This window comes from Myiozetetes cayanensis, unplaced genomic scaffold, assembly GCF_022539395.1.
Source record: "Myiozetetes cayanensis isolate MyiCay16 unplaced genomic scaffold, myiCay2020 scf32, whole genome shotgun sequence".
NCBI classification, from domain to species: domain Eukaryota; kingdom Metazoa; phylum Chordata; class Aves; order Passeriformes; family Tyrannidae; genus Myiozetetes; species Myiozetetes cayanensis.
Genome location: NW_026087544.1, coordinates 3939042 through 3965130, shown reverse-complemented (window position 1 = coordinate 3965130; position 26089 = coordinate 3939042). Strand labels below are relative to the sequence as shown.

The 26089-nt window shown below is 46.6% G+C and overlaps 1 protein-coding gene across 2 annotated transcripts; it reads right to left on the bottom strand.

The window, feature by feature from the left end:
• Positions 1-25346, bottom strand: HIPK1 (homeodomain interacting protein kinase 1). Of its 2 annotated transcripts, none has more exons than XM_050327076.1 (16): positions 25098-25346; positions 23109-24186; positions 17999-18122; positions 15912-16031; positions 15065-15151; positions 14066-14250; positions 13597-13759; positions 12991-13213; positions 11988-12109; positions 10383-10517; positions 7749-7891; positions 7403-7585; positions 6650-6865; positions 6137-6375; positions 5638-5774; positions 1-4666 (listed from the first exon to the last, which is right to left on the bottom strand). In XM_050327076.1, the coding sequence occupies exons 2-16, from the start codon at positions 24182-24184 to the stop codon at positions 4184-4186; spliced, it is 3636 nt and encodes a 1211-aa protein (XP_050183033.1). In that variant the 5' UTR covers positions 24185-24186; positions 25098-25346; the 3' UTR covers positions 1-4183. The 2 variants fall into 2 exon arrangements, with proteins under 2 accessions (XP_050183033.1, XP_050183034.1); XM_050327077.1 differs by having other exon boundaries at positions 7749-7888.
• Between the last annotated feature and the right edge of the window lie 743 nt (positions 25347-26089).

Here is a 26089-nt window from a genome sequence, read left to right as displayed (position 1 = left end):
TAGAGTACAGAAAATTAACCCTTTTTATTGATGCATTGCAATTGTTCTACATTTTTACCATATTATGTAGAAAATACTTAAAATACAAGCTACTTTGTAAAACCAAAGACAAACATTGAATCCAAAGATAAACTATGTTTTCACAATGGACCCTTTTCCCATATAGTTAGTATTAAATTTTTAAATATCTATTTCTTTTGTTAAAATGATTTTTACATACCCCCTAAGTACATCAGCAATACAAACATAGATCAGTAATTGTCAGAAACTACCTGTATCTAGCGGCTTGTAAAAAGGAAGAGCACAACCATAAAAGAAAGTTAAATTTTACACAGTAACTAGCATATCAAATACATTTAATAAAGTAGGAATTCCATTGCAATATCAAGGATTCAAGCAGAAATACTAACATTACATATAATGTACTGCTACATGTAGTGAGATAGATATAGTTCAAGCTGAATCTGAAATCACACATTATATAAAGTTTAGCAACAAACAACCATGTGGACATGCGGCACCATTCAGAAGTTTAAATAAAAATAAAAAAAGAAAGCAGGGCTGTGCCAATCCTGTCATTTAGAAGCAATTTAGTTTCATGTACTAAAAGAAATTGCTGAGTCAGAGGTAAATTACTGCATCCCATCAACTAGGTGCTAAGCAGGAAAGCCTTGGGAGTCGCCTCTGCAGTGGCAATCACAGCTGCAAATACAGGTCAGGTAAGAGAAAACTGATTGAACAGCTCAAGAATCACACAGACAAACCTAGATGGGACCACGGTCATCAAATATTCCAAAGGTGAGTCCCAAGCTAGTTGTTAAAAAAAAATTAAAGTACTCCAATTCCTATCCAGAGATAGCAGATTTCTCTACAAAACATGTGTAGTGGCTCTGACAATGAGGAGAGTCAATTCTCAAACCCAATTTGAGGCTGGATATGCAAAAGGGAAGAAGGGATGTGTGTCCTGAGGGCACAGTACACCCAGACTGGGCATCACGTGCCCAGTGACTGGGAATAAAGTGGGGCCAAACTGGGACCCACTGTGCTCGTGAAGCCCAGCTGTCCCCTGGCCCTGCTGGGGTGGGGTTTGCTGTGTATCACTGAGGAATTTTGGGGTATAATTAACAGTTTGTTCCAAATTCCAGCACGTTTGATTTTACCTATGGCATTTCCATCTCATCCTCCTCGTCCCAACTCTTCTGGGAACTCGGGCAGCGGAAGAGATGACACCGTGCTTTGGGAATACATTTGATTGGGATTAATTATTAATTACAGAGACTCTAAATGGTTATTTTTAAGCTGCTTTTTTGGGGGGGTAAAGTGGGCAAGTTCTCAGAACTATTAGCAGATTTTGCTAGAGGTCTTTTTTTTCTTTTCTTTTTTTTTTTTCCTGTTAGTAAAGTGTTTTCCAGAAGTCCTATTTGCGAAACAGGGAGTTGTAGCTTGGTTTGCCTTTCGGTGGAAAGGCACAACTCTGTACACCCAAGAGGTATCTCAAGGCAAGTACTGAACACAAGCAATGTCAAAAAAAGCAAGAAAGTGCCTACAGCAACAAACAGCATCGTTTCCAGCAACGATGTGGCATAGCAAGGTTGGTTATCCACTTACAGAAGTGCTCTGACTACAAACACACTGAACAACAACGTGGCTAATGCTACCGTCCAGTTCCAAAGTCCTTGACCCCTCCAGCAAAGAGATGCCAAAACCTCCATCAGTTCATCCATTTCAGGTCAGTCCAGACCTTCTTCTATCAGGAAACATGGGGATTTCAGAAATGACTTCTGCATTTCTCGCCACGCCCCGCTCAGAACTGGCCTCCTTCCCACTGGGACGGAACATAAACTGGGATTCAAGGTTACCAAACCTCTTATTGCTGCAGTAACACGACTGCTCGAACCAGTTTATCATCCATTTGGACAAGATACTTCACCTACGTATTAGATGAGAAATAATTCCTAGTACAAGGGACCCAAGAAAACAAAGTGTAGTCCAAAAACTGCACTGATTATCCAGAATGAGTATTTCCTCTGAACACTAACTAGGGCTACAGCTGACAGACCTTCCCAACAACTCCACATTAGCAGTAGCATTATAAAACTTTTTTTTAATGGTATTATGTGCTTTACAGCAGGCTCTCTTTGGTATAAATATTCTATCACCAAGCTAGCAATATTTTACACGACACGTCTGCTATTCCTGTGGGGGAAGGTAACGCCACACTAAACCTAATAAAAGTGATTGCACATATTTTAATCACTTCTGCAATATTAGACTAAACATTCCAATGCATTCCCAGCACTACCTTTATCCGAAATGCACTGACAGACACTAACAGTACATGTGCCATTTTCAAAGGGGGGGAAAGCTTTAAAGGGGACATCGCTTCACTGGGAAACAAAAACGGAGCTTTGATGGAGCGTTGGAAGGGATAAAGACGCAGCTCTGCACCTCCTGCTGCTCTGGCTGTGGAAAGCTGGGTGAATTGCTTCAATTCGACGGGGGCTTGCTGGTCCCTCATAAGGCAAAGCTCACTGTAAACTCTAGTCACACTACATCATCATTTAAGGCACTACAATAAGGGGACACACCAAACAACTCTTCATCACACATACCTGTGCAAAACAAATCCGAAGGTATCCTTTCCTCTCGTGAAGCTCTAACTCCTCTCTCAGTGCTACAGTGATGAGCTCTAACCATTGCATTATATCACATACATTCCAACATGAATCAATTCATTTTGGTTTAAATACAAAGGATACGACACTTCCATCCCCAGGAACGTTTAAGAATTAGACAAACACTAAGTACAGAGTTCAAGTATAATCACTACACATTTTGATTACAAAGACAGAACATTTGGGGTTAGCAGGAAGTTTTGCTTGTTATATTTTTTCTAATCGATATGTACATATTTCATTTTCTGTAAAATATTAAAACACCACCAATACAAAACTTCTAAAATAGTTTTAAATTCAGTAATAAACTTTAAAATCTGGACTTTTTTTTTTCCTTTTTTTTTTTCCTTTTTTTCTCTTTTTTTTTTTGTTTCAGGGTTTTTTTGTGTTTTTTTTTTTGTTGCAATTCCTACATGCACGTACTGTTTACAAGTCTTATTAAGAGCGCTTTAAAGTAGCTGTTGACATATCCAGGAGGATACGCTCACAGGAGTATAAAAAGCTGTACACATCAATACAGTGATGTTTCATTGTATATTTCAAATTCATCTCCCTCCTAAATGAATCACGTGAGGAAAAAAATTAGTGAGGAAAACAGAACAAAGCAAAGCCCTGTGCTTCTGTGAAGGAATCCAGCTCCGTTATAGGGCCAGCATCTGAGAAGCTGCAGAAACCAAATTTTAGAGCAGTGCTGCACTATTCACTCTCAACTGAAGACAACAGCATCCTGACAAGAGCTGCTGAGCTCTGTCACACAGTGAGATCCCGAAGACACTTTGAAGAACTTAAAAGAATTCTGCAATGAGCACAACAGAAAATTCAGCTGGGTTATGGAGAATTTTCAAGAAAACAGAGCAGGCTCCAGGGTTTGCAGGACTCCTGAATATATCACTTTGCTGCTATAAGGCAGCTGCCTCTACCAGTCCTTAAACAAAGCAGAGAAGTAAACAAAAAAACCTTTGACAGAAACATATATGGAGATTGTAATGGCTTTTGCAGAACCAGCAATTTGTTAGAGACAAAGTGAATTAGAGAACAAATGTTAAAATGCTAAATCTGATTTTAAAACTGCCCCAGCAACATAATGAGATAAACATGCATTACATTTTTAGTGGCAACATGGATTTGTGCAAGCTGCTAAAACAGAATCTGCAAATCTTTTTTAAGTTACACAAGTTAAAAAAAGAAATCAGGATCTGTCTTCCAAGACACTAATTTGACACCCCTTTTGATTAGCACAACAGAACAATTTTAAATAAACGTGACCATGAATTTGTTTTTTAAAAGCATCTATAAAAAGTAAGTAAAATTTTAAAAACTTAATTAGTGACCCTCGTACTGGTAACAAAGCATGCTGCTCAGTTAGTGACCGAACTCACCAGAGACATTTTGGAACAACATACACCCAGATCAGGGAGAAACACGAGCCAGGCAGTCATTCCCAGGGAAAAGGTTCACCTGAAATCCTTCTCCACTCTCTCTATTGCAGGACAGTGCTTTACTGGGACCTACAAGTAGGAGTACTGGTTGATCTTGGTCGGGCTCAGCGGGTATCCAGTGTAAATAGCAGATCCTCTGGAAGCACCAATATAGGACTGGGGAGCAAACTGGTGTTGGTACTGGGCGGGCGGGACGTTTGAAGTCAGCAGACTGGGCCCAACACTCACGGGGACCTGGTGGACGAGGGTGCTGGGGTGGGCAGCGTACGTGGTGTGCCGGGAGGAGCCCTGAGGGGAGAAGAGGTGGGCGATGGAGGTGGTGGAGCCCAGCGTGGCAGCCGTGGTGGGAGCGTAAGTGTACATGTGGGGCTGGCTGGACAGGTGTGCACTGGCCGTGGCTGCTGCCAGGTGGGGATGCACTGGGCTGCTGTGCTGGAAGGTGTAGGGAGCCTGAGAAATAGTTGACGTGAGGGGGGCCACATAAGCTTGCTGCCTACGTGGGACAGCGTTTCCACTTCTCTCCTGTGAGGCCAGCACTGTGGTCTGCTGGTTCTGCAGGGAGAAGAAGGAAATAAGGTCAGTGCTTACCCCGCTCAGGGGATCCCTCCTCAGCTCAGGAGGTGAGCAAGGGTCAGCCAGAGCCTCCCCATCAACACCTCTGTTCTACAACACTCCTGCAGATCCTCCCTTGTGAAACCCTCCCAGGGATTTGAGAAGGGTGACTGCAGTTCCACTGAGACAAAGGTTGCACTTCTTCCCTACGATGGGATCAAACTGCCACACCTGAGGTGCCACAGGACACAGCTGGACAAGTGCAGGCAGGTCCCAGGACTGACACAGCCCTAGAACTCCTCACAATCTACTCTTCTGCACCCCAGTGAGGGTGGCAGCAGGGCTAACACATTTAAGGACAAAAACCTGTCTTGTGCCCATGCCAGAAATGAACTGCAGGTTTAACACTCCCTCTCTTCCCAAAGGCTACTGCGGTGTGACTCAAAGATCAAGAGTCGTGACAAAAACTGAAGTGAAACCAAGCTCTGAAAGAGCTTTAAGGGAAGCCAGGAGCTAATTTTCAGTTTGAGAAAACAAAGTCCAGCCTTAATCTCCTGGTTGGGCCTCTGTGAGATCTGGAGAAAAAAAGGTAAAGAACAAAAGTATCTCCTTGTACTGTGCCTTCAGAGCTACTCTAATTCAACAGCTGGATCTTCGTCACCCTCCCACCTGAGTGGCAAGAATGACCTGCTGTAAGACAGGTATGACCACGAGCACAGAGAAAGAGTATGGACATAACCACACTTCCTTCTCCTGCCCTCTGGCACAGGGAGAAATTCTTTGCCTGGAGAACCTTCCCCTGTGCTCCCTGCAGAGCCTGTCCTGCCCTGCATCGCCCCAGCGCAGAATCCGTTGGAATCAGAGGCCGCAGCTATTGATCCTGCAGTCAGTGCCCCTCCCTTACAGCACCGTGTTTCCACAGCACTCCTAAAGCACCCCCCGGGGGGTCAGCAGGGCCGGGCAGTGCTCACCTGGCTGAGGTTGAGGGGCTGCACGCCGCTGGTCACCACGCGGTGGGAGCGGTACCCGGTGGGGGTTATGCAGCATCCTGACGATTGCCCGCTCACCGAGGCCACTGGCTTGGTCTTACTGGTGCTGCTCAGGATGCCTGAAAGATTTCACAAGCTTAGTCCGTTCCTCCCTCTCCCGTGCACTGTGGTAACCGGCTCCGGGAATCAAAGAACGCCCAGGGGCTATTCCTGTCACAGCGACTTTTCTTTAATTACCATTTAAAATGCGGTTAAGAAACCATCAGGAATGTTTAGAGATCTTTCTCAAAAGCAGCCGAACATTAATGAAAGGTAAATCTGTCAATGACATTTGAAACAGTCTAAGGCTTTCAGAACAGCAGCCGTGAAACCTAAAGCCGCCAGAGACCCAGAAAGTCCAGATCTGTGGGAATGAATGTGCCAGGGATGGGACACGAGCCCTGGCAAAGCTCCTGGGCACAGTGAGCTCTGAGATACCCACCTGAAGCCTGGGTGGCCACAATGCAGTCGTTGAGCTGTGTTTTGAGGGGTGGCACGATGATGGTCCGGGAGCTGGAGCTGTCGGGAGCGGCCCTGCTCGGCAGCTCCAGGGCCCCTCCGGTGCTCCTGAGCGAGGACAGGGGGTCTGTGGCATAGGGGCTGTTCAGGGAGGAGTCAGAATCGGGGGAGTCGTTAACAGTGACGTAGCTGATGACATTGGATCTCTGCTTCATGCCCAAACTGCAGGGGAAAAGAAAAGACAGAACACAAAATGGAGAACATTCTGGCTTTTCCCCACCAGAAAACAGGAGCTCTCCCTCTGGGATCTCATACCCTCCCCTCCTCGTCGGACAAAATTCAGATTAACTAGAGACACAAGAGCACAGCACAATTTTATGTCTTATGCAGCTCTTCTCAGCCTGGCCAGAGCTTCACCCACGTGTTCCCCAATCACCCTGACGCTTGGGCTTAGCCCAGCACAGATCAGTCCCAGCTGCCCAAACAATCCTCCTACCTGGCAGGTTTGTATTTGCTGTCCTCCTCCTCATCAGTGTCGCTGCGAATGGTGATGACGCTGACAGGGGGGCTGGGAGTGTCCGGGATCACGATGGGCTGGTGCTGCTCCTGCACCGGGACCAGCACGTTGGAAGAGGAGGAGGTGGAGCGCAGGGGGCTGCTCCCAATGAGAGAGTACACTTGGGTGGGTGCGGTCTCCAGGGTTGAGCTGGGCCTGGAGGAGAAGCAGAGCAGGATTCAGCTGTGTGTCAGCAGCAGGCTGGGGCAAACAGCACTAGGAAGAGCCAGGCTCCAGCAGGCTGGAGCTCACGTGCAAGCAGCAGCATCTTGACAGACACGAAGAGAAGCTCAGTGCAGAGCACCACAGACACATCCCAGAAGCTATCGAGGCACTCAGGGGTGCCCTGAATGGGACTGATCCACCTGAACACTGCCAGAAACCTGCAACGCCCTCTTTGACAATTCTGTCCCCTGCACTGCTATGGCACCAACATACCCTGAATGTGTAAAATCCCTCTGACCAGGACAGTGAAGCACTTGGTCAGCCATGTCCTTGCACTCACTGAAATTAATATCATTTTAATCACTAACTACAGCACAGAGGCTTTTTCCAAGACCTCTTTACATGATAAAGTTACACATTCAGTGCCTCTGTGATCACAAAACACGTTTTTCACACCATAAAGGCAAACCTCCACAAACAAACCCATGGTTTTTCTAGGACTGGGAAAGGCAGCCATGGGATTCTTACTTGGCTGTGCTTGGTGCTGGCTGCTTGTTCTTCTTTGCTGGCACATTGCTGCTCTGCTGCTGCCTCACAACATGAGCCACTCCAACGTTCAGAGGCTGTGCTGTAGCCAACGTCACGTGGTTGGTCAGCAGAGATGGCTGTTGCATGAGAGTGCTGTACTGATTTCCATGGGAATGTGCATTCCTGGAGCAGAGAAAAAAAAAAAAAAAAGTAAGAGACCCAAATCCCATGACTACCCTGCAGGAACTGAGTTCCTGTGTGATTCTGAGGGGAAGGGAGACATTCTGGGCACGGTGATGGCATGTATTTCCATCTGGCACAGAGCTGGAGCCCGTGCAATCCCTACCTCCAGTCAGCCAACTGCTGGCTGCTGCCGATGGTCTCCGGGATGACGGCTGCTGGCTGGACAGAGTTGTGCAGAGCCACCCCTGGCAGCTGCTGCCAGGTGGAAGGGAGCAGGATCTGCTGGGTTCCCCCCGGCCAGGCCTGCTGCAAGACAACAAACACACACACACACGAGGCTCACTAGACTTCAGTTCCTACAGGTGCAGGGAGAGAGATCTGTCCAAGCAATAGATGCACTGGGGTGGATTGTTAACTTGCAGAGGTGCAGCGTATCATTCCAAAGGTCTCAGCACAGGAGGGCGAGAAATCCAGGGGAACGAGGTTCCCCTGAGACTTTGCTAATCTTTCAGGTCACTGCTGTCACCTGGGGAAAGGAGTTTAATGTTGTTCTGCAGATGCAGCCACACTGAACTGCCAGGTGCAGCTTGAGTGCTCAGAACAGGTAAATCTGTAGGTAAATTTACACACCCTGTTCTGCTGAAGGATTCCAAAACATTAAGCCAATTTGGTGCTTTCTGCTTTTCAGGGCTCCCATTGAGAGAGCTGAGATGGTGTTATTATTGTGGAAATCCACCCACCTCAGATGAAGTGTTTAAGAAAAGCCACACTGAGGGAGATACGTGAAGACAGGTCCAATTAATTAACGTCATCACTATTCCTATCCAAATAAATTTGACAGGACAAAATTTCTACGATCTTAAAAATATATGGCTCTCCCTCTTGCAGTTTAAGCTGCAAAACCTACTGCTTTCTATAAAATACTTCTGCAAGTAACACATCCACTTAGTACAAATACCAGTTCCGAACAAGAAGCCTTCAAAGCAGAGAGCTGCTAAAACCTCTGCCAACATAAGCGGAATAATCATAACGACATTGAAAAAAAAAAAAATTAAAAAGAAAAAAAAAATAAAAAGAGAAATATGTTAAAAGTCACACCATGCGTCTTTCCAAAAGCCAACACCTGCACAAGACAAAGCAGAGAGTTTAATACAGCAAGATATAAATTCCCAATGAGAGGCAGAAATCGGGCCTTCCAAGCGACGAACTGTTTTGACAGAGGAAGGACAAAAATATGCAAAGCTTAGCAAATGGCTAATGCAAACTCGGGGGAAGCAGCAAGGGAGAAGTGTCGGAAGCACTAAAGGTGAGCAAATTCACGCCAAAGGCTCCCAGAATCCAAACAGAACTAGTAAGTCCTCCAGAGAAGCTCAGAATCCAGGCTCAGAGTCTGGAGACAGCTGGCTCGGATCTCCACAGCTGTACAGGGGAGTTGGACGTCAAGTCCACTGCACACACACGGGAGAACAGAATTTGCCTGTTGAATCAAAAGCCCAAAGACACTTTGGAAAGCATCACTAACAACTCACTTGTGTCCCAAGCTCTGCTACAGTCACCCCTTGCTGGTTTTGGAGCTTAGATTGCAGCCTTCCGGCAATCAAAATTGGAGAGGAGGAAAGGAGAAGCATCCCTGGGTCTGTTTAGCTCAGAGCTGTGACCAGGAGAGCCCCACTCTCCTGCCTTCCCATCCTCAGAACCAGGGAGCAGCTCACTTGGTTCAGAAGAACTCAAATGAGAGGCTTTGAATTTCAGGACAGGTATGACTTGAGCAAATTGCACTTCAGCAGAGGCCTCCCTCTTGGAAGAAAATGACATTCAGACTACCACTTCAAAGCCACGAGAAACAACATGGTTCACACAATGGAATGTGCTTTGAACGACATGTGAGGATACCAGCACTTCAGTGCACTGCAATGTTTTCAAAAGCTTCACTGATCTGATTCTGGAGTTTTACAATGACTTCTTTGTGGCACTTGCAAAGTTGTTCTGACGCAGGTGCCAAATAAATTACAGAAGAGGACAATTTTGCAAACGTGCATTTCTTAAAGGTGTGTTTGTTCCCTTCCCCCATCCTTTTTAGAAGTTGTTCCAAATAACCTAAAAGCTAGCTGTTGCCATTTTGGATACTAGAGCTCACCTTTAATTTCAACCAAGAAATAACATATCAACTGAAAGTATCTGTGAAGAACAGAATCTTTATCTGGATGAAGCAAGCTACGTGCGATTGGCTATAAATAACAAAAGGCCAGAAAATTATTGTCAATGTTCAACAGAGGTTAAGAGAAATCAACTGCTAAAGCAATACATTAAAGGATTTGCTGTCATTAAGAGATTTTAGCCTGTGCTTAATGATCTGAAACATTTCTCCATGCAAAGCAGCTTTAAACATGTTGAAAACAAAATATGGAGCTAACTTGCCAAGTAGGTCAAATTCTGGCCATCCAGGTACCTGTAGCAGAGTCAAGCTAAAGACTGATTCCTTTGTATTCCACAATCAAAAGGCAAAGATAGGAGAGTAAGCGAAGAACAAGAATGATTACAACTCTTCTAGATTGTAGCTTAGAAGAGCTTTAAATACTAGGCTAGTAAAAGTCATAGTCAATGGATCTGGATTCTTTACAGAGCCACACTAAACGTCAGAGTCAGACAGTGCTTCAGCAATGTTGGGGAGGAAAACAACGAGACATTAAGATGTAGCAAGAACACAGCCACAAGATGGCACATGCTTCCATGCCCTCTGCAAGTCTAAGTTAAAACAAAAACTCAGTTAGTGAACACAATCAAGGGAGGCAATTACCAGTACTGCAGCCGTCTGTTCGACCAGCGCCGGCCGGCCGGCTGCGCAGTTCAGGGTAAAGGGCACCGCATACTGCGGCGTGATGGTGGCTACTTGAGGATGAAGAGTTGCTACCATTAGTGGTGTACAGCTCCCCTGAAATGTAGATCAGGCAGTGAGTGAAACACACGAACCGAGGCAGGGCGGTGGGTTCAGCAATAGGGCCGGGAGAGGTGTCGCCTCGCCAGTGTTGGAAGGGATGCACCGACACCAACACCCAGAGCCTCCTCTAAGCACCCCCGTGTCCCTGAGGGGAACATGAGGGACAGGGGAGTTGGGAACAGGATCTCTCTGATGACACAGTTAAAAATGAGGCAGGGCCGAGCTACTGATACTTTACTGGGTCCCAGAGAGCCAGTGACACGCTCACGCTGCACTAACCATGGCACAGGCTGCACCCTTGGCTCCAAAACCTACCTCCAAATCCACACACAGAACCCTTGGAAAAAGGTAAACTAAGGGATTTAACAGAAGGCACAGCAGGACTTTTGTGTCATCAAAGAACAAAGTTATCTGCGATGAAACCACCCAGACACGTATTAGTCCATCAAATGTCTGATTAAAACTAGACTATCAGCGTGTCATTTTAAGTGCCAGGAAAAGCAGGGCTTGGATTCAGGTGGGCCTTCAAGTGGATTCTGTTTTTTTGTACACTGTTACCTGTGTCATTATGCTAAAGAAACCAGAGACCACAGAAAGCCACCAAAATTACTTGGACTGAATAATCTAAAAATTGCTCCTCTACAAGAAGGTCAGTAAGTTCAATAAACTGCCTGGAGAGTATGTATTAATGTAAAACTAACAGAGTATGTATTAATGCCAGCAGAAACTAAAACTATGCAAATAAATAAAAATGCACTTAATTATAAAGGCAATTACAATTTTTCAGTGAATAAAACTTGACTCACTTGTATATTAAAGCATTACTTTTTTGGAAATAAAACTGGGTTTAATTTATGACACATTACTAATGTTTAAAATAGCATTTTTAGCATTATTAGTCAGCTTTGTTATTACATGTTAAAACTGCAAACTACAAAAATAGGTATGTCATTGCTACACATTAATTCACACTAAGAATGTAACTAGTTGAGAAGGATTCAGAAATAAATTTGATTTAAAGATGAAATTTTCTCATGAATAATTTGCGCTGTCACCTCTGTTTACCGAGATCTCACTTCTCTCAGAAATGGTTTCTCCTGCCACATTTTTTAAATGTAAGTAAAAATGACCATCCCCCTCCCTTTAAAGCAGTGTACACCCCTGAAAAAATACAGCCTGTTTTTAGCAACTGAAAACTACATTATTTGTTCCCATTCTTAATTCAAACTCCTAAAACCAGGGAGGCACACGACATGAAATAGTTTAGACTTTCGATATTCCAGAAGAACAGAACAAAACCAAGAAAAACACTGTCTTAGAAGTGATCTGCATTTACCCTTTCAGAGAGCTCTGAGAACCCCCTGAGCTCCCCCCCAGCACGGAGGGGCAGGCAGGTTCTCCTGGATGGAGGTTGGAATTGCAGTTAACTCTGGGGGACGGGGGGTTTGGGGTGGGTTTTTTTACCTGTGTGAGAACTCCAGACTGGATCTGCAGTGGCTGTGCTGCAGGTGCTTGTGGCACGATTGGGACAGCATTTTCCATCCTCACTGGGAACCCAGAATGCTTTGTAGTTGCCTGAAGTCCGGCTGTGGAGGACAAGATACATCATCACTAAGCTGATTTATTATTCTTTTTTTTTTTTAGTTGTTTCTTTCCTAAATCAAATTCCCCCCAGTAAGGGCAGAAGACAGGGCTGGATTAAGAGACAGAAAAGCTGTTCCCTGTGACAAAAGCCTACTAACAAATCACCAGCTGAAGTAAATACTTCTGCTGAAGGGCTGTGATGGACAACCAGTTGACACCAGCTCAGCTCTGTGGAGTCTTGTCTTCAGAAACACAGATAACACAGACACCTAATTCTGAGTTGCTTGAGACCAATTCCAAAGTTCAAACCTTACACTATCAGCTCCCATTTCACACATAACCCTTCAGACTAAGATAATCCAGGTATCAGCATAACTAGAGAACTGTGAGGATGAAGGGAGGGATGAACAGAGCCTGTGTGAGCTCACGGATTCACAATCTGCGACAATCTGTTGCCACAGCCAACAGCTGCATCAGGGCTTGGGAACTGAGTCTCAAACACCAGATATTTGCTCTTGAGATACAAAACACAGCAAGCCACTTTCTGATTCTCAGGCAGGTCTGGCTCCTCTGTTGCTGCTTTCTGTGGAATGCTGCTGTGTTCAGTTTGGGGGGAAAAACTGGTTGAGCAACCAGCTGGAGGCTGCAACCCAGGCAGGCAAGATACTGTCACCTGTTCAAGCATGACCTGGAAGAGAATCAAGCTGTCTACACATGTCTGACCTGATTCTGCACTTACTGATGCAAGAGCACCGTGTGGCACACACAGAGAGCTCTTCTCCATTTTGTACTTTAGTACTTTAGTTCCTCACTTTAGTGCAAATCACAACTTCTCTAATTCCTAACTGAAATCACAGGACCACACAAAGGGTTTTGTGCTTACTTTGAAAAGCAGGGGGACAAACAATGAAGGTCTGCTGGAAGGGGTCAGTCTGTGTGCAGATCTGGGTGGTTCCAGGCTGCAAGGAAACACTCTGCTGAGCCACTCCTGCGACTGGGGCTGCAGATGATGGGTACAGGGCAGACTGATAGTTTAGCAGGGAGACATCCGAGTTTGCCAGGGAAAGAGTAGCAGCAGCAGTAGAATTGGATGCCAACACACTGGCCTAGGAAAAGAAAATTTAAAAATAATAAAAAAAATCAGATTTATCTCTCATACTTGTTATAAAACAAACAATAGGAACCAGCAGTATAGTACTATGAAGCAAGGACCATGAAAAGGTTTAAGGTAAAAGGTGTAAGATATAGGAGAAAAAACATGAATTACCCCAACTTTACTTACACTGCTCAACTGACAGACAAATTTTCCACACATGAAGTAAAGAGACTGCCTTGGCCTGAGTTTTGGAAGATTAAACTTCAAGACAAGACTACAGATTTCGCAGAGGAATTTAAATAAGTATTTTGCAGAACAGGCTGTGGCCTGAAGGCACCGGATCAGACTGCCCCAAGTCTTTGATTAGTGTCAAACAGGTAAAAGATGCTGTACCTGGTTGTGTACTGTGTTGAGCTGGTTGTTAAAGCTCATTGTCAGGTTTGTGCTTGTATTAGGAGCAACGTGAGTTGTGAAGGGGCTCTTAATCTGATTCACTGTGTCATACATGTTAACCCTTCGCTTGCAGATCTCCATGTTCTGAAAGCAAGATTTCACACTGAAACAGAAGAGCAGAAGGAAAACGTGAGATCTGTAACAACAGCACAACAGAGACATGACAGATTCCCAACTTTATGCACATGCTTTAGGTTTAAATTCTTTTTTTTTTTTTTTTTAAACCAACAAAGAATGTCCTAAAACACGAAAAGGAAGCTTATGAACATTCCATTCCTTACACATGCCATGGCTGTTTTCAGTTCAGCCAGAAACTGCAGAAAACAGCACTGACAGAAAGCAGAAAAATGTTGCTCTGTGCTTCCAGTAAATCCTCCTGCAACAGAACAAGCAGTCTAAGGAAGCTTACTGGTTACTGTGGGGGAAGTCCAGTAGATGTGTCATTGTAACAAACGGATGGTTCAAAGTCTTCAGTGGAGTAACTCTCTTATCTGCATCAATTGTCAACATTTTCTTCAACAAATCAATATACTCCCTTCGGTCAGCCTTCTCTGCCAACATGTCGGTGCCTTCTAAGTCTGTAGACATATTCACCTGAGAAATGAAATGAGAGCAGGTCACACAAACATCAAATTAATGCTGCATAACAGTTCAGTAATTCCACATCACACAGAAATATTTATTAATCATTTCTGTCTCTGAGCCAGATGAGTTTTGGGTAGTGCAGCACTAACACACGACCTTTCCCTCGCTTGTTCTATGAAAGGAAGTCAAATTAACATGTGGAATTCCCATCTCAATGTGAAGTTGGCCTATTCAAAGATACCAACCAGGTTTCCCTCTGCACTGCCTGGCAATCTGCCCTCACGTTTTGGGGGTGCTGGAAGGGGCTGGCAAATCAGAATGGGAAGATTCCACCTTCTCTGCACAGATGTCACATAATGGCAACAGTTACAAAAGTGACAGAAAATTGATGTTTAAGATTTAAGGTCTCATGATACTAAAAACATTCATATATTCCTTCATTTTGCCTCTGAAGAGAGAATGAAAAACAGAATGATCTGTAGTTACTGGCAATATTTTCAAAATCCAATAACAGGTCTAATCCTATAAACACGTTTGAAGGGGCTTAGCTCTCCTACTGCTGGTGAGCACACTGAGGCACAGGAAAACACAATAAATTTCAAACAGGCTCATAATTGACATTTTGACAGTGTTTAATCCAGTGATTTCTGAGGCAAACTGGCACCATGGCAAACCCACGCCAGTGATCTCAACTGCAAGTGGAAGAGCTGCACAGGAGTCTCATTTTTAGAGATCCCAACAGTGCCTGGAATTAATGATGGTTTTAGAGATCCCAAAAATGGATGGAATTAAGGAGCTCCCTGTGTCACAAGACCCCACACACCTGCGCCATATCATCCAAACAGTTGAATATGTATTTCCGAGCTTCTTTTGATTTGATTCCTGTTTCCAACTCATGTTCTTCTGGGGTCTGTAAAAGAAGACATTCATCAACACAAACTGAGATATCACATATTGACAAGGAAAAAAAAAAAAACAAGGAATTGCTGAGTCAGGGGATCATTTGCCTGTTTCAGACAAACCCAGCAGGCCAAAGCCCAGCCATGGGTTCTCATTCCCCTCAGCTGCAGAGATCATTCCTTGCAAAGCTGAATTAACAACAGGATGACTTCATATCAAGGTTTCCTTAGGCTGTGCATTAGCCAAAAGAACTGAAGGTTTCTGATTTAGGAAGAGAAGAGGCTATAAATATTTTAAATCCCCCTTCTAGGAAGAAGAAAGGCAAAATTCCCCTTCCTTTTGCTGCTCAGCTTTGAAGGCAAATCAAGCCTACATCTGACTCTTTCCTGTCCTCTGCCCATCCATAAACAGATTCCTGTTACACTAACAAAGACAATCGCAAAATACTCCGTATTTTACTCGCTGTATTGTCAGGAGATGACAACAAGATGACACACTTCCCCAAGAATGAGCAGCCCATAATAAGTAACCATTATCTCAATTACTTGAACACCCACTCCTTGCTGGTACTATCCTGCACAGCTGCCATTGTCAGAGCACTAGCAGGGGGTCTGTACAGTCTCTGACATTAAAATACCCAAAAATCACCTAGGTTTGAATGGCATTTCAAAGCCAATCTTCCCTCAGGACGTTCTCACAGCACACTAAAACCAGGGGGGAATTTATATCGAGTCCTCAATGAGAATTGGGGATTGAACAGGCAGACAAACCTTTAGCCTCCACAGTGGGTATCCCAAATTTGGATCTCTGTTAAAAAACCTGCTTGTTTTCGTTCCTGCACTGAGAAGATACTCCGCTGGAAGGCCTTGAGTTTGCGAAATGTAACGAATCTAGGAGAGAAAATGAAAAGAATGAGGACTCTCAACATAAAGAATTCATAGCTGATGGAGTCATTAACAGCCAGGCTTGCTCACAGCAAATAGGAAATTACCTGTAAAGAAAGAATGCCCACATAACTAAAACTGCAAAATTAAAGGGACTATCTCAAGTATTCAAACCCTTCTTCAATCATATTATCTGCAAAAATTTCAGGTTCTTATTTTATGGAAGTATTTTTTGCTAAAGTATATGTGAGCAGACTTTTAAGACATTAAGTAACGTAAGAAGTACATATTTAGAAAGACAAATACCACAGAATTTATCATTATGTATATATAATTAAAGCCTGGCTGTATATACTCCAGGCACACAATTTCAGAATAATGGCATGGCAGAGCTCTCCCTGACCAAGAAAGAAAAAAAATCAGACCTCTTGTACAGTCAGATTCTTAGATCCTCAAGCACATTTAATGTCATGTATTTTATATCTAAAAAAAAAAAAAAACCGGCTTGGAATTTTGGAAGATGCACCTGAATTTTTGTGATGGTATTGATAAGACACAGGTAAAGAGATAACAAATAAAAAGACATTCTCAAAAGGAAAGAAAACAGCAACTTTACGAAAAAACACAGTGTTAAGGTAACTATGCTGTGTTCAAACCATCACTTACAGGACCTTTAGGATGCCTCATTTCTTATTTCTTATTTCAAAACTCCTGCTATTTCACTGTGCCCAAAACAGCTGAACATTGCAGGGCTCTGAACTCACTGTCAGAGCTTGTGATCACACGAATTTATGGGCTCACTTTTCATTTAAGCCAGTGTGGAACTAAGTGTCTGCAGGGGGAGTCCTTTTTGTATCTACCCAAGTTCTGCTCTTTTTACGAGACAAAACTCCAGCTTTACAGCCAAAAGGTGTTTAAAAAAAATAGCTGTAAATCCCATCCCGACCCATGAACTCATTTCTGGAGAGGTCCTCTCACAGGTTCCACCTGAGCTTTCACTTGCTGCTGCTGCGGGACCTCAGAAAACAGGCAAGCAAGTCATGCCTGCTTTTCAAGGGAAATTCAGGCACCAAAATCGTGGTGAAGTCACACCTCACTCTGCCTCACAAAGGACTGCAAAATGCTGTCGTTAAGCAATGGAAACAGCAGCTCCTCCCCATCCACCTACACCAGCAGATAAGGTTCTCAGAATTACACAAAACTCAGTGTACAAGGAAACCACGGTGCCCTACCTCAGTTACTTTCTAACTCATTCTGCTCATTGAGGTGCCTCTGTGTTTCCTTTGGAAATTTATGGTGCTGGGAAGACATATGACAAGTCACTTTTCAAACTTACTAAGTTTTCATGTATTTTATCACATAAGGAAAGCTATACCCAGCACTGTAACAAGATACCACCAGAAAAACCCCCAGTGGAAAAGCTACTCTCGAAAAATCCCTCTCATAGACTTTTTGTCCTTTTATAGGCACAGACCCAGCCCAGGTAATAATGCCAAGTATCCACAGAAAGGACTAATTAGTTCAAGATGCCTTTCAGGGTATTTCAAAGGCAGCTTGGGGCTCACACTTTGCATAAAAAATGAGGGCTGCTGTAGGTATTAACAGGGCAGGAATGATAGGCTTGCTCTGTCTGCACATGGAAAAACTGCCCTCCTGGTGAAATTACAGAGGGTGTTCCACGTCAGGACACACACACCTCGCTTCTGTTTTGACAGGAAGGTGTTTCAACAGCTTTTGGGTTTGGAAACCTGGGGTTGACTGCAAATTGGACCCTATTTTGGACAGGATACATTCAGCTCAAGTGGAAACATGCAGAAGTACAGAGACAGGCAACGGGAATATCACAGAGGGAAAATGAATTTCAGATGACGAACAGCAACGTGTGCTGGGTGACAGTTGACAGAGGACACATGGGGGTTCAGAGGGTCATGGTGGTTTCATGTGAAGATCCCACATCCACCACGTGCTCCCACCTGATCATATTCAGATGCTCCTGGATACAGAGGCCAGCCCAGAAACAGCTCAGCAATCACACAGCCCAGCGACCACATGTCAATGGCTTCACAGAACGGCAAACCCAGGATGATTTCAGGAGCTCTGTCAGAGGAAAAATAAAACAATAGTAAAACAATTTCTCCCCTATAAATAACTCTGGAGAATCACAGAATATGCTGAGCTGGATTCATTTATTGCCACAGTGCCCCCTAACTCCTAGGAGGTCTTTATGCAACTGTGATCTGAAGTTATTCCTTGAGTAATCAGTTTAATTACACCTGACAGCATGAGTGGTGTGAGGTGTCCCTGAGACAGCACACAGGATCACAGAATTATCCAGGCTGGGAGAGATCCTCAAAATCACTTAATCCAACCCATCCTAACAGAATTGGGAAGAAAAGTTCTGGCAAACAGTGCTCAGACTTCTCTGGGAGGGAGGTCTGGGGATCCCAGGTAACCAGCTGCAGGAGGCTGCCTGCTTCCACGTGGAAAAGAAAAGCATCTGCAGAGCCAGAAAAAGAAGCTCTGCAGAGCAGTTTCTATCATGCAAGGTTTGTTCAGAGTTTCAAGTTTAAAATGGCCAGAGTGGGCCCAGCTGGAGGTTGTGTTTCAGGTTTCTGTGCACTCAACCACACCTAATGCAAAATGTACCTGCCTGGCCCAGCCTTCAACGGGAGGTGATGAAAAAAACTCCAACTCCAGGCAGGGTTTGCTTCTGTAACAGGTTGGAATTTCAGGGAAATTTCTGTCTGGAACTGACTCATAACAGAAAGGGATGTTTCAGTACAACTCTTCACCTACACAGAGTTCTGGAACAAACTGATGCTGTTCCGGCAGGAGAAATTCTGGTCACACATTTGCATACAGCACAAAACCCAAGTGCTGCAGAACCCAAGTGAGTTGGTGTGGGAATTTACTCTGGAAAGTACAGGAAATACGAAAACCTTGAGGTTCTTCAAGCATAACTAACACAAGCACACAGGAAGCAGAAAAGCCCTCAACTCCAGGCTATCTATTTGCCTGGTCGTGCCTCAGGGCACGTGCCCCAGGGCTTGTGTGGCATTTCTTGTGTTACACTGTGGATACTTCAGTTGTTAAAAAGAGCTCTGAAACCACTCCTGATCCTTCCACAGGATTCTAAAAAACAGGGCTTGCATAAGGTACAGGTGTCAGTAAATCTGACACTCACTCTCCTGGACTGCTCAGCCTGAATGTGCCTCCCAACTGTTTGTACACAGCAAGAAGTGACTCCCCAATTAATCACCCTTTGTGCTGGGGTGACACAGATACACCTTTTGTTTGAGGTGTCCACACAGGTGTCTCCAAAACACAGGCACTCAGCCCAGCTGCCCAGGCACAGTGCCCCTGAGAAAGGACAAGGCCTATCAGAAAAGGCCAGGCTGGATGGAGCTGGAACAGCCTGGGTTAGTGGAAGGTGTCCCTGCCCATGGCAGGGGGTGGAATGAGATGGGTTTTAAGGTCCCTTCCAACCCAAACCATCCTGTGATTCTGTGATTCTATAAAAAAGATAAATAGCTGAACCAGATGCAGTGAGGTCACACTTATTCTCCATCATCCACCTTCTAGCAAGGAGGTTTCAGTGAGTCTGAGCCCCCCAAAACCAGAGCCATGATACACCTTTAGTAATCAGAATAATAGATTATTCAAGCTGAGACACTCTATTCTACCTTCCTGTTTGTTTGTTTGTTCATTCCTGGCAGTTGTTGACTTTTAGATGTGAAAATATAAAATGATTATGCAAATGTGGTCAGGATCTGATATTTGAATGCTGATATGTCCTGCTAAAACATTTATACTTTAAGGAAATATAGGAGAATAGAGCCTACTTTCCACAGGTTAACAGGTGCAGACAAGAGAAATCTCTTCCTTCACAAGCAGGACTTGTGGAATATGCAGAGCACACTAATCCTTCACAAGTGTGTTAAAAAAAACCCTCACCAGTTCCAGTGGAAATACAGATTTGTGGCACCAAAGGCTGGATGTGACAGTTTGTTAGTCTTTAACTCCAAGGCTGGAAGAGATTCAGGTATTCCTAAATCTCAATATCATGACGATGGCAAGTTGAATTATGTGGATTTTACTCCCTGCAACTAAATAAGTGAACTTCTCATGAGCCACCTGATTTCATTCTGATTGCAGGACAGAGCTGGGGAATCAGAATCCCTTTCATGTCCCTTTACACCACCACAATTAGCAGCATTAGGAGATGTGAGCTGGACCAGGCCAGCAGGCTGAGGTCACTTCCATAGCTGCTCTGACAGAGATTAAAGCGATTTTACCATCTTAAGCTCTTTGAAATAAAATCAACAACACTCTTTGCACACAGGCTTGCCAAGCACTGCCCTCCAAAGCTGGCAAATATGCTCAGGCACTCTCAGAAGAGAGAGGATTCACAGCAGCCCCAGAAAACCCCGAGACTCACCCTGAGCATTCCCAAACACCCCACGTTTACACCTGTGCCTTTGTCCCTCCCCCCGGGAGGGATGACGGGAACACGGAGCTCCTACAACTGCAGGCAGCAGTGCAGGGAACAGCAGGGTCACCCCTCAGAGCTGGATTAGCAGGCAGAGTTAGATTTGGCAGCAGGCACTGCTGCTTCCCAGGCCAGGATGGCTGGGACAGAAGTAGGTCACGGAGCCCAGTGCAGAGGTAAGAAAGGGATACTCCTGCATTCTGCAAGCTCCCCCACTGCTCTGTGCCACCTCCTCATGGCCCAAATTGTGCAGTCCTTCGGCTCAGGACCTTCAGTTTGTGCTCTCTGACCCACAGGCAGCACCAGGAGCTGAGCAGAACTCACAGGATGGCTGCAGTTACACAGAACTCGAGCAAACCTCACTGAGATCAGTCTTCCAGGGATTTTTCCTTTCTGCCAGCTGCCTGTTTCCTTCCATTGTTCATCCTCCCGAGGGGGAATAAAAGCATCCATACCCTTCCTCACCTGATACCACAAGCACATACTCTGGTTTTCAGTGAGGAATTGCTGCAAACAGATCTCAGAACTGCCACAGAAACTCCTCACTGCACAGACCTGACCTACTCCTCGTCCATGCTGGGCTTCAGAGCCAAAGAATTCTTCATGGGCACTTCTACTCACTCTTTAAAGAGTGTCCAACTGCCAGAAGGACAGTCAGACCCTGGAGTGAGCAGGGCTGTTGGACAGGGTGACCTCCAGCAGCATGGAGCATAATTAATATGTTTTTTCCTTCAGGGCACGTAGATCAGAATGTCCATCTTACAGCACCCAAGTGTGGCTGCTTTAGATGTCTCTACAGGAGACAGAGGCTACCTAAGTGCCAGTAACAGGTATTAAAAACCAAAAGTGAGCACAGAGAAGTTTATTTTTAACAGCTGACAGAGACCCATGTGAAGAACTGGTCACACTGTTTTATTAAACACAGCACTGAAAAAATTTCCAACTTGGAACTCGCCTGAACACTCATTTAACGTGTATATGGTTAAAGCAACCCAGTCCTCCCACAAGAAGTTGGTTTCTGTGCCATCTCCATAAATTCCTAGAGTATGGATTTTAGCAATCATCACCATTACACTAATTACATATCACTAAATACCAGACTCCCCCATCACAGCATTCTTCACTTCAGCCAAGCAGACAGTCCAACGCCACCTAATCCCAGGTTATTTGCCTTTCTGGCACTGTCAGTCACCCCAGGGAGCAGGAAGGGGCTGTCAGGCCAGTGCCCCACACACAGATGAAGCAAACACGTCCCTCCCTGCAGCCCCTTCAAGATACTTATCACCCCTCCCTGCTTTTCCTGAGCCAAATCTGCTCTCTGTGATACCAGAAACTGGAGAGCAACATGTGCCTCCCCAAACTGCTTTGCTGACACGTGTGGCATGTCAGATAGAGGAGATTCTTATCAGTGGTCCCCCCTTTCAATGCAACAACAACAAAATCGATGATGTATTAAGAAAATAAAAGTCTACAGCAAATAAAAAAAGGCACAGAAAGTTGGTACCGGGTGTTAGAGGGAGTTAAAAATAACCACCAAAACAAAGGGGCTAAGAATACAGGGAGCATGAAGGACGAACAGAACAAACCTACAATAAGCCAGGCTTTAAACTGAAGTGAGGAGCCAGGGAAGACATCAAACAGGGCAGAGACACAGGGTGGGGTGGAGTGTCTCAGTCCTCTGTCTCGTCCCAGCTGGAAGGACTAGATACTAGTTAAGTTTTGCGTCAAGTGAGCTCACATTCCACCCAAAGCAACCCTGACAACACAGCACAGACTTTTTCACGGCCCTTTGATGCCAGAAGTTCTTTCTGCATCCATTTATTGAAGTCTGCTGCTACTTAAAACTGAAATACTTAACACGACCAAGCTGGAGGAATAACTGAAAGAAACAGCACAGCTTGCTTTATGCAAAGTTTATGAGTTTTAATGCCTTTGCCCATAGTTTATTTTTAATTCTAAGGCAGGGGTAGGGCAGAACCCATCCCTACATTTTGCTAAGGGAAGCACAGATCTATCTCACTGCTGCTTTAAAGGAGCCACAGGTCTCATGAAAGCATGACTTAGCCAGGGTTGACACAGGAAGTCATGTGCTCATGAAGGGGGTTCAAACAAAGATGGAATCAGAAGAAACAGAGCAAAAAGAAACTGGCATCTCTTTGACTTCTCTCCCTTCTACACGACCAAGGTTAATGGAGTAGTTTCAGACCACAGCAAACAACCCAAAATGCACTACTTAAACTGTTCCCCAGTTTGCTGCTTCACACAGTGTCACAAACTACTGATGGGGTAAAATCAACTTACTGCACCGATCTGGGGTGAAAGGAAGGTGTGTTGGGCTGCAGATTAGGCCACACTTGTGACACAAGTTCTATTTATTTCCACACAAATCTCCAGGAAACATGCAGAGCAGAGGACAGGCTGATCACTTCCTCCTCCCCCTGGACAGGGATTAGCCCCAGTGGCAGAAGAGTCAGTGTTTGTAGGAGGAACTACTCCAACATCCCAGCAGGATCAGCCTGCCTGTGCTAAGGAACCCCCAGCACCCCAGCAGGACAAGCCTGGCTTGGTTAAGCGACCCTTGTGTCGGTGCTTACCTGTAATAGCGCGACTGCAAGTACGTGGAGCACACGGCCTTGGACACGTGGCTGGCTGACCCAAAGTCTATCACCTTCACTCTGTAGGGCTGGCGGGCAGGATCCACCAACATGATGTTCTCTGGCTTCAGATCAGCGTGGATCAGACCCAGGCTCTTTAGCTTCATCAAGGCAGTGGCCACTTGCTGCAGAATGGGCCGGATGTACTTCAGGGGCAACGGGCTGAACTTGTTTTGCTTTAGGAAATCGTACAAGTTCTGTTCCAGCATCTCAAATACAAGGCAAGTATGATTCTTGTGTTGAAAGCACTCGTAGGAGCGGACAAAGTTGTACTCGTCAGCATTCTCACTGCTCAGGCGGGACAGGATGCTCACCTCGATCTGGCCCTGCCGGGCGTAGGACGGGTGGTTCTTCAGGATTTTGATGGCTACGATCTCCTTCGTGCTGCGTTTCCAGCATTTCGCCACCTGCCCGAACGTCCCCCGCCCCAGGAACTCCAGGACCTCATAGCTGTTTGTCATAGAGCACAGGATCTCATGCTGGACCAGCTGATAATCCCCCTCCCCGCTGGAGCTGCTGCTCTTCGTGGTGACCGTGGTGGTCGTGGCCGCAGCACCCACCGCAGGTCTGTTTTGCAGCATGAGAGGTGGATGTTCCTCAATGATCTGCACGCTACCGTTGCTGTCAACCTCCTCACTTTTCCTTTTTAATCCACATTTTTGGTATGGTTCCAGCAAAGAAACGTTGCTCCTGTGCGAGAGGGTCTGGCTGCTCTGGAAGGACGCGGTGGCGCTGCTGCCGGTGCTGTCGGCCGCGGTGACCACGATGTGCTCGACGGAGGGAGCCGGGAGAAGGAGGTTCTGGTCGTAGGCAGGGATGCTGAAATTGGCTACCTGATGAGAGGAGCTGGCTTGCCCTTGAGCTGCTGGGAGGTTTTTGCTGTGGGTATAATACTTGTCACTACTGCTCTGTCCTGAAACATCCCAGACAGACGGCTCCACTTTCAGTTTCTTGGCACTGCAGAAGGCACTCGAGGATACTGACGGAGGGGAGAACACCTGCAGCTGTGAGGCCATACCTGGAAAGGGAGAGGAGAACTCATTAGGGGCAGCAGGTTGTGATGGGCAAGTTCCTCCGCCTGCACGAAAAGAGGAAGGACAAGCGTTTTCTGAGCACCATATGGTGCCCACCAGCGAGGGAGGCAACCTCGGGAACTGCTGCTCTTAACGGCATCACAGAGCAAGGCACTCCGTTGGAATTACTGCATTTTATAAGCAGAGGGTTCTTTACGTAGCTCTCGAAAGGCTAAAGGAATCCCAGGACTCAACAGGAATCACACAATCAATTAGCTTGGAAAAGACCTCTGAGATCATCGAGTCCAAGCTGCGGCCGATCCCCACTTGTCACCCAGCCCAGGCACTGAGTGCCATGTCCAGTCTTTCCTAAAACACCCTCCGGGGACGGTGTTTCCTAAAACAACCCCCCCTGGACAGCCCGTTCCAATGTCTAATCACCCCTTCTGTGAAGAATTTCTTCCTAATCTCCAAACTAAACCTTCCCCCGCGCCGCTTAAGACAGTGTCCCCTCGTCCTATCGTTTGTTACACGGGAGCAGCGCCCGGCCCCGACCTGGTTACACCCTCCTTCCAGGGAGTTGCAGAGAGCGATAAGATCCCCCCTGACCCTCCCTTTCCCCAGGCTAAAAACCCCCCAGCACCGACAAAAACAATACCGAGGGGCGGGCGAGCGCAGGAAGTGGGAAGACCCTGCTGAAACCAAGATCCCGTCCCCGGGCCTGTTTCCCAGGCACCGCAAAAGCAACACTCGGTGGGAAACCCACCAAACACTCCCCCCCTTTCCCCCCCCCAGGCTGGGCCGTTCCGGGCCCGTTCCCGGCCCCGCCGCCGCCCCGGGCCCTCCCCGGCCCCGCGCAGGGGGAAGGGCGGGCCCGGGCCTGCCCGCCGCGCCGGGCCCCGCCGCCCGCACTCACCGCCGGTGGGGGGTTCTCAGCCGCGGGCCGGACCTGCCAGGGGGACACGCGGGGGTGCGGAGCCCCGCAGCGGGCTCATCATAGCCCCGCCACGGCCGCCGGCCCGGCCCGCTCGGCCCGCGCTCGCCGGGGAGCCCCAGGCCGCTCCGCCGCCGCCGCCGCCAGGCTCCGCCGCGCCCTCACGGCCCGGCCGGGCTCCCCCGCCCGCTCCCGGCCCCGCCGCCCCCGGCCCCGCCGCGCTCCCGCCGCCCCGGCCCCGCGCCCCGCACAGGCCCAGCCAGCCGAGCCCCGAGCGGGCGAGCGCGCACGTGACCGCGGGGCGGGGCCCGCGCAGGAAGCGGCGGGGCCGGAGCGGGGAGGGGACGGGGAATGGGGCAGGGAACACGGAGCGGAGCGGGCACGGGGAACCGCGAGGGGACGGGCTGGGCACGGGCAGCTCCGCCGGGCCGCGTTCTGGGTGTCAGAGGCCCCGCTCGGGGGTGCCCAGCAACGGGACAGGAGGCGGCGGGCACAAAACGGAGGCCCAGGAAGTTCCGCCCGAACAGAATCACAGAATCGGCGAGGTTGGAAAAGACCTCTGAGATCATCAAGTCCAACCTTTGCCCCGGCACCACCTTGTCACCCAGACCATGGCGCTGATGCCACTGTCTCGTCTCAAACCCCTCCAGGGACGGTGACTCCACCACCTCCCTGGGCAGCCCATTCCAGTGTCTGATCGCTCTCTGTGAAGTATTTCTTCCTGATGTCCAACCTAAACCTCCCCTGGTGGTTTCTCAGCCCTTGATGCCCCTTAAATGAGAAGAAACCACAAGTGGGGTAAAGGCCAGTCTGGCTTCTTGGAGGTCAAATGCTTCCAGAGGGATTTAGTCCGGTCAGGTCACCGTTGCCCCCTCAAGGAGCTCAATCTCCAGTGTTTTAATACAGCTTTTTCCAAAGTCAGCGTTACAGAGACAATTTATTTGCTTTCTTGCAAAAGTTTACAAAACTTTTTA

Bases quoted from the DNA above. Each gene is read 5' to 3' on its own strand.
- HIPK1 (XM_050327076.1), bottom strand. From the start codon at position 24,184: ATGGCCTCACAGCTGCAGGTGTTCTCCCCTCCGTCAGTATCCTCGAGT. The intron at 15,152-15,911 runs GTTTGTCTGCCT...CTTCTTTTACAG, and splicing joins ACCCACTGTGGAGGCTAAAG to ACCCCAGAAGAACATGAGTT. The intron at 7,586-7,748 runs GTAGGGATTGCA...TCTCTGCTCCAG, and splicing joins CAGCAGTTGGCTGACTGGAG to GAATGCACATTCCCATGGAA.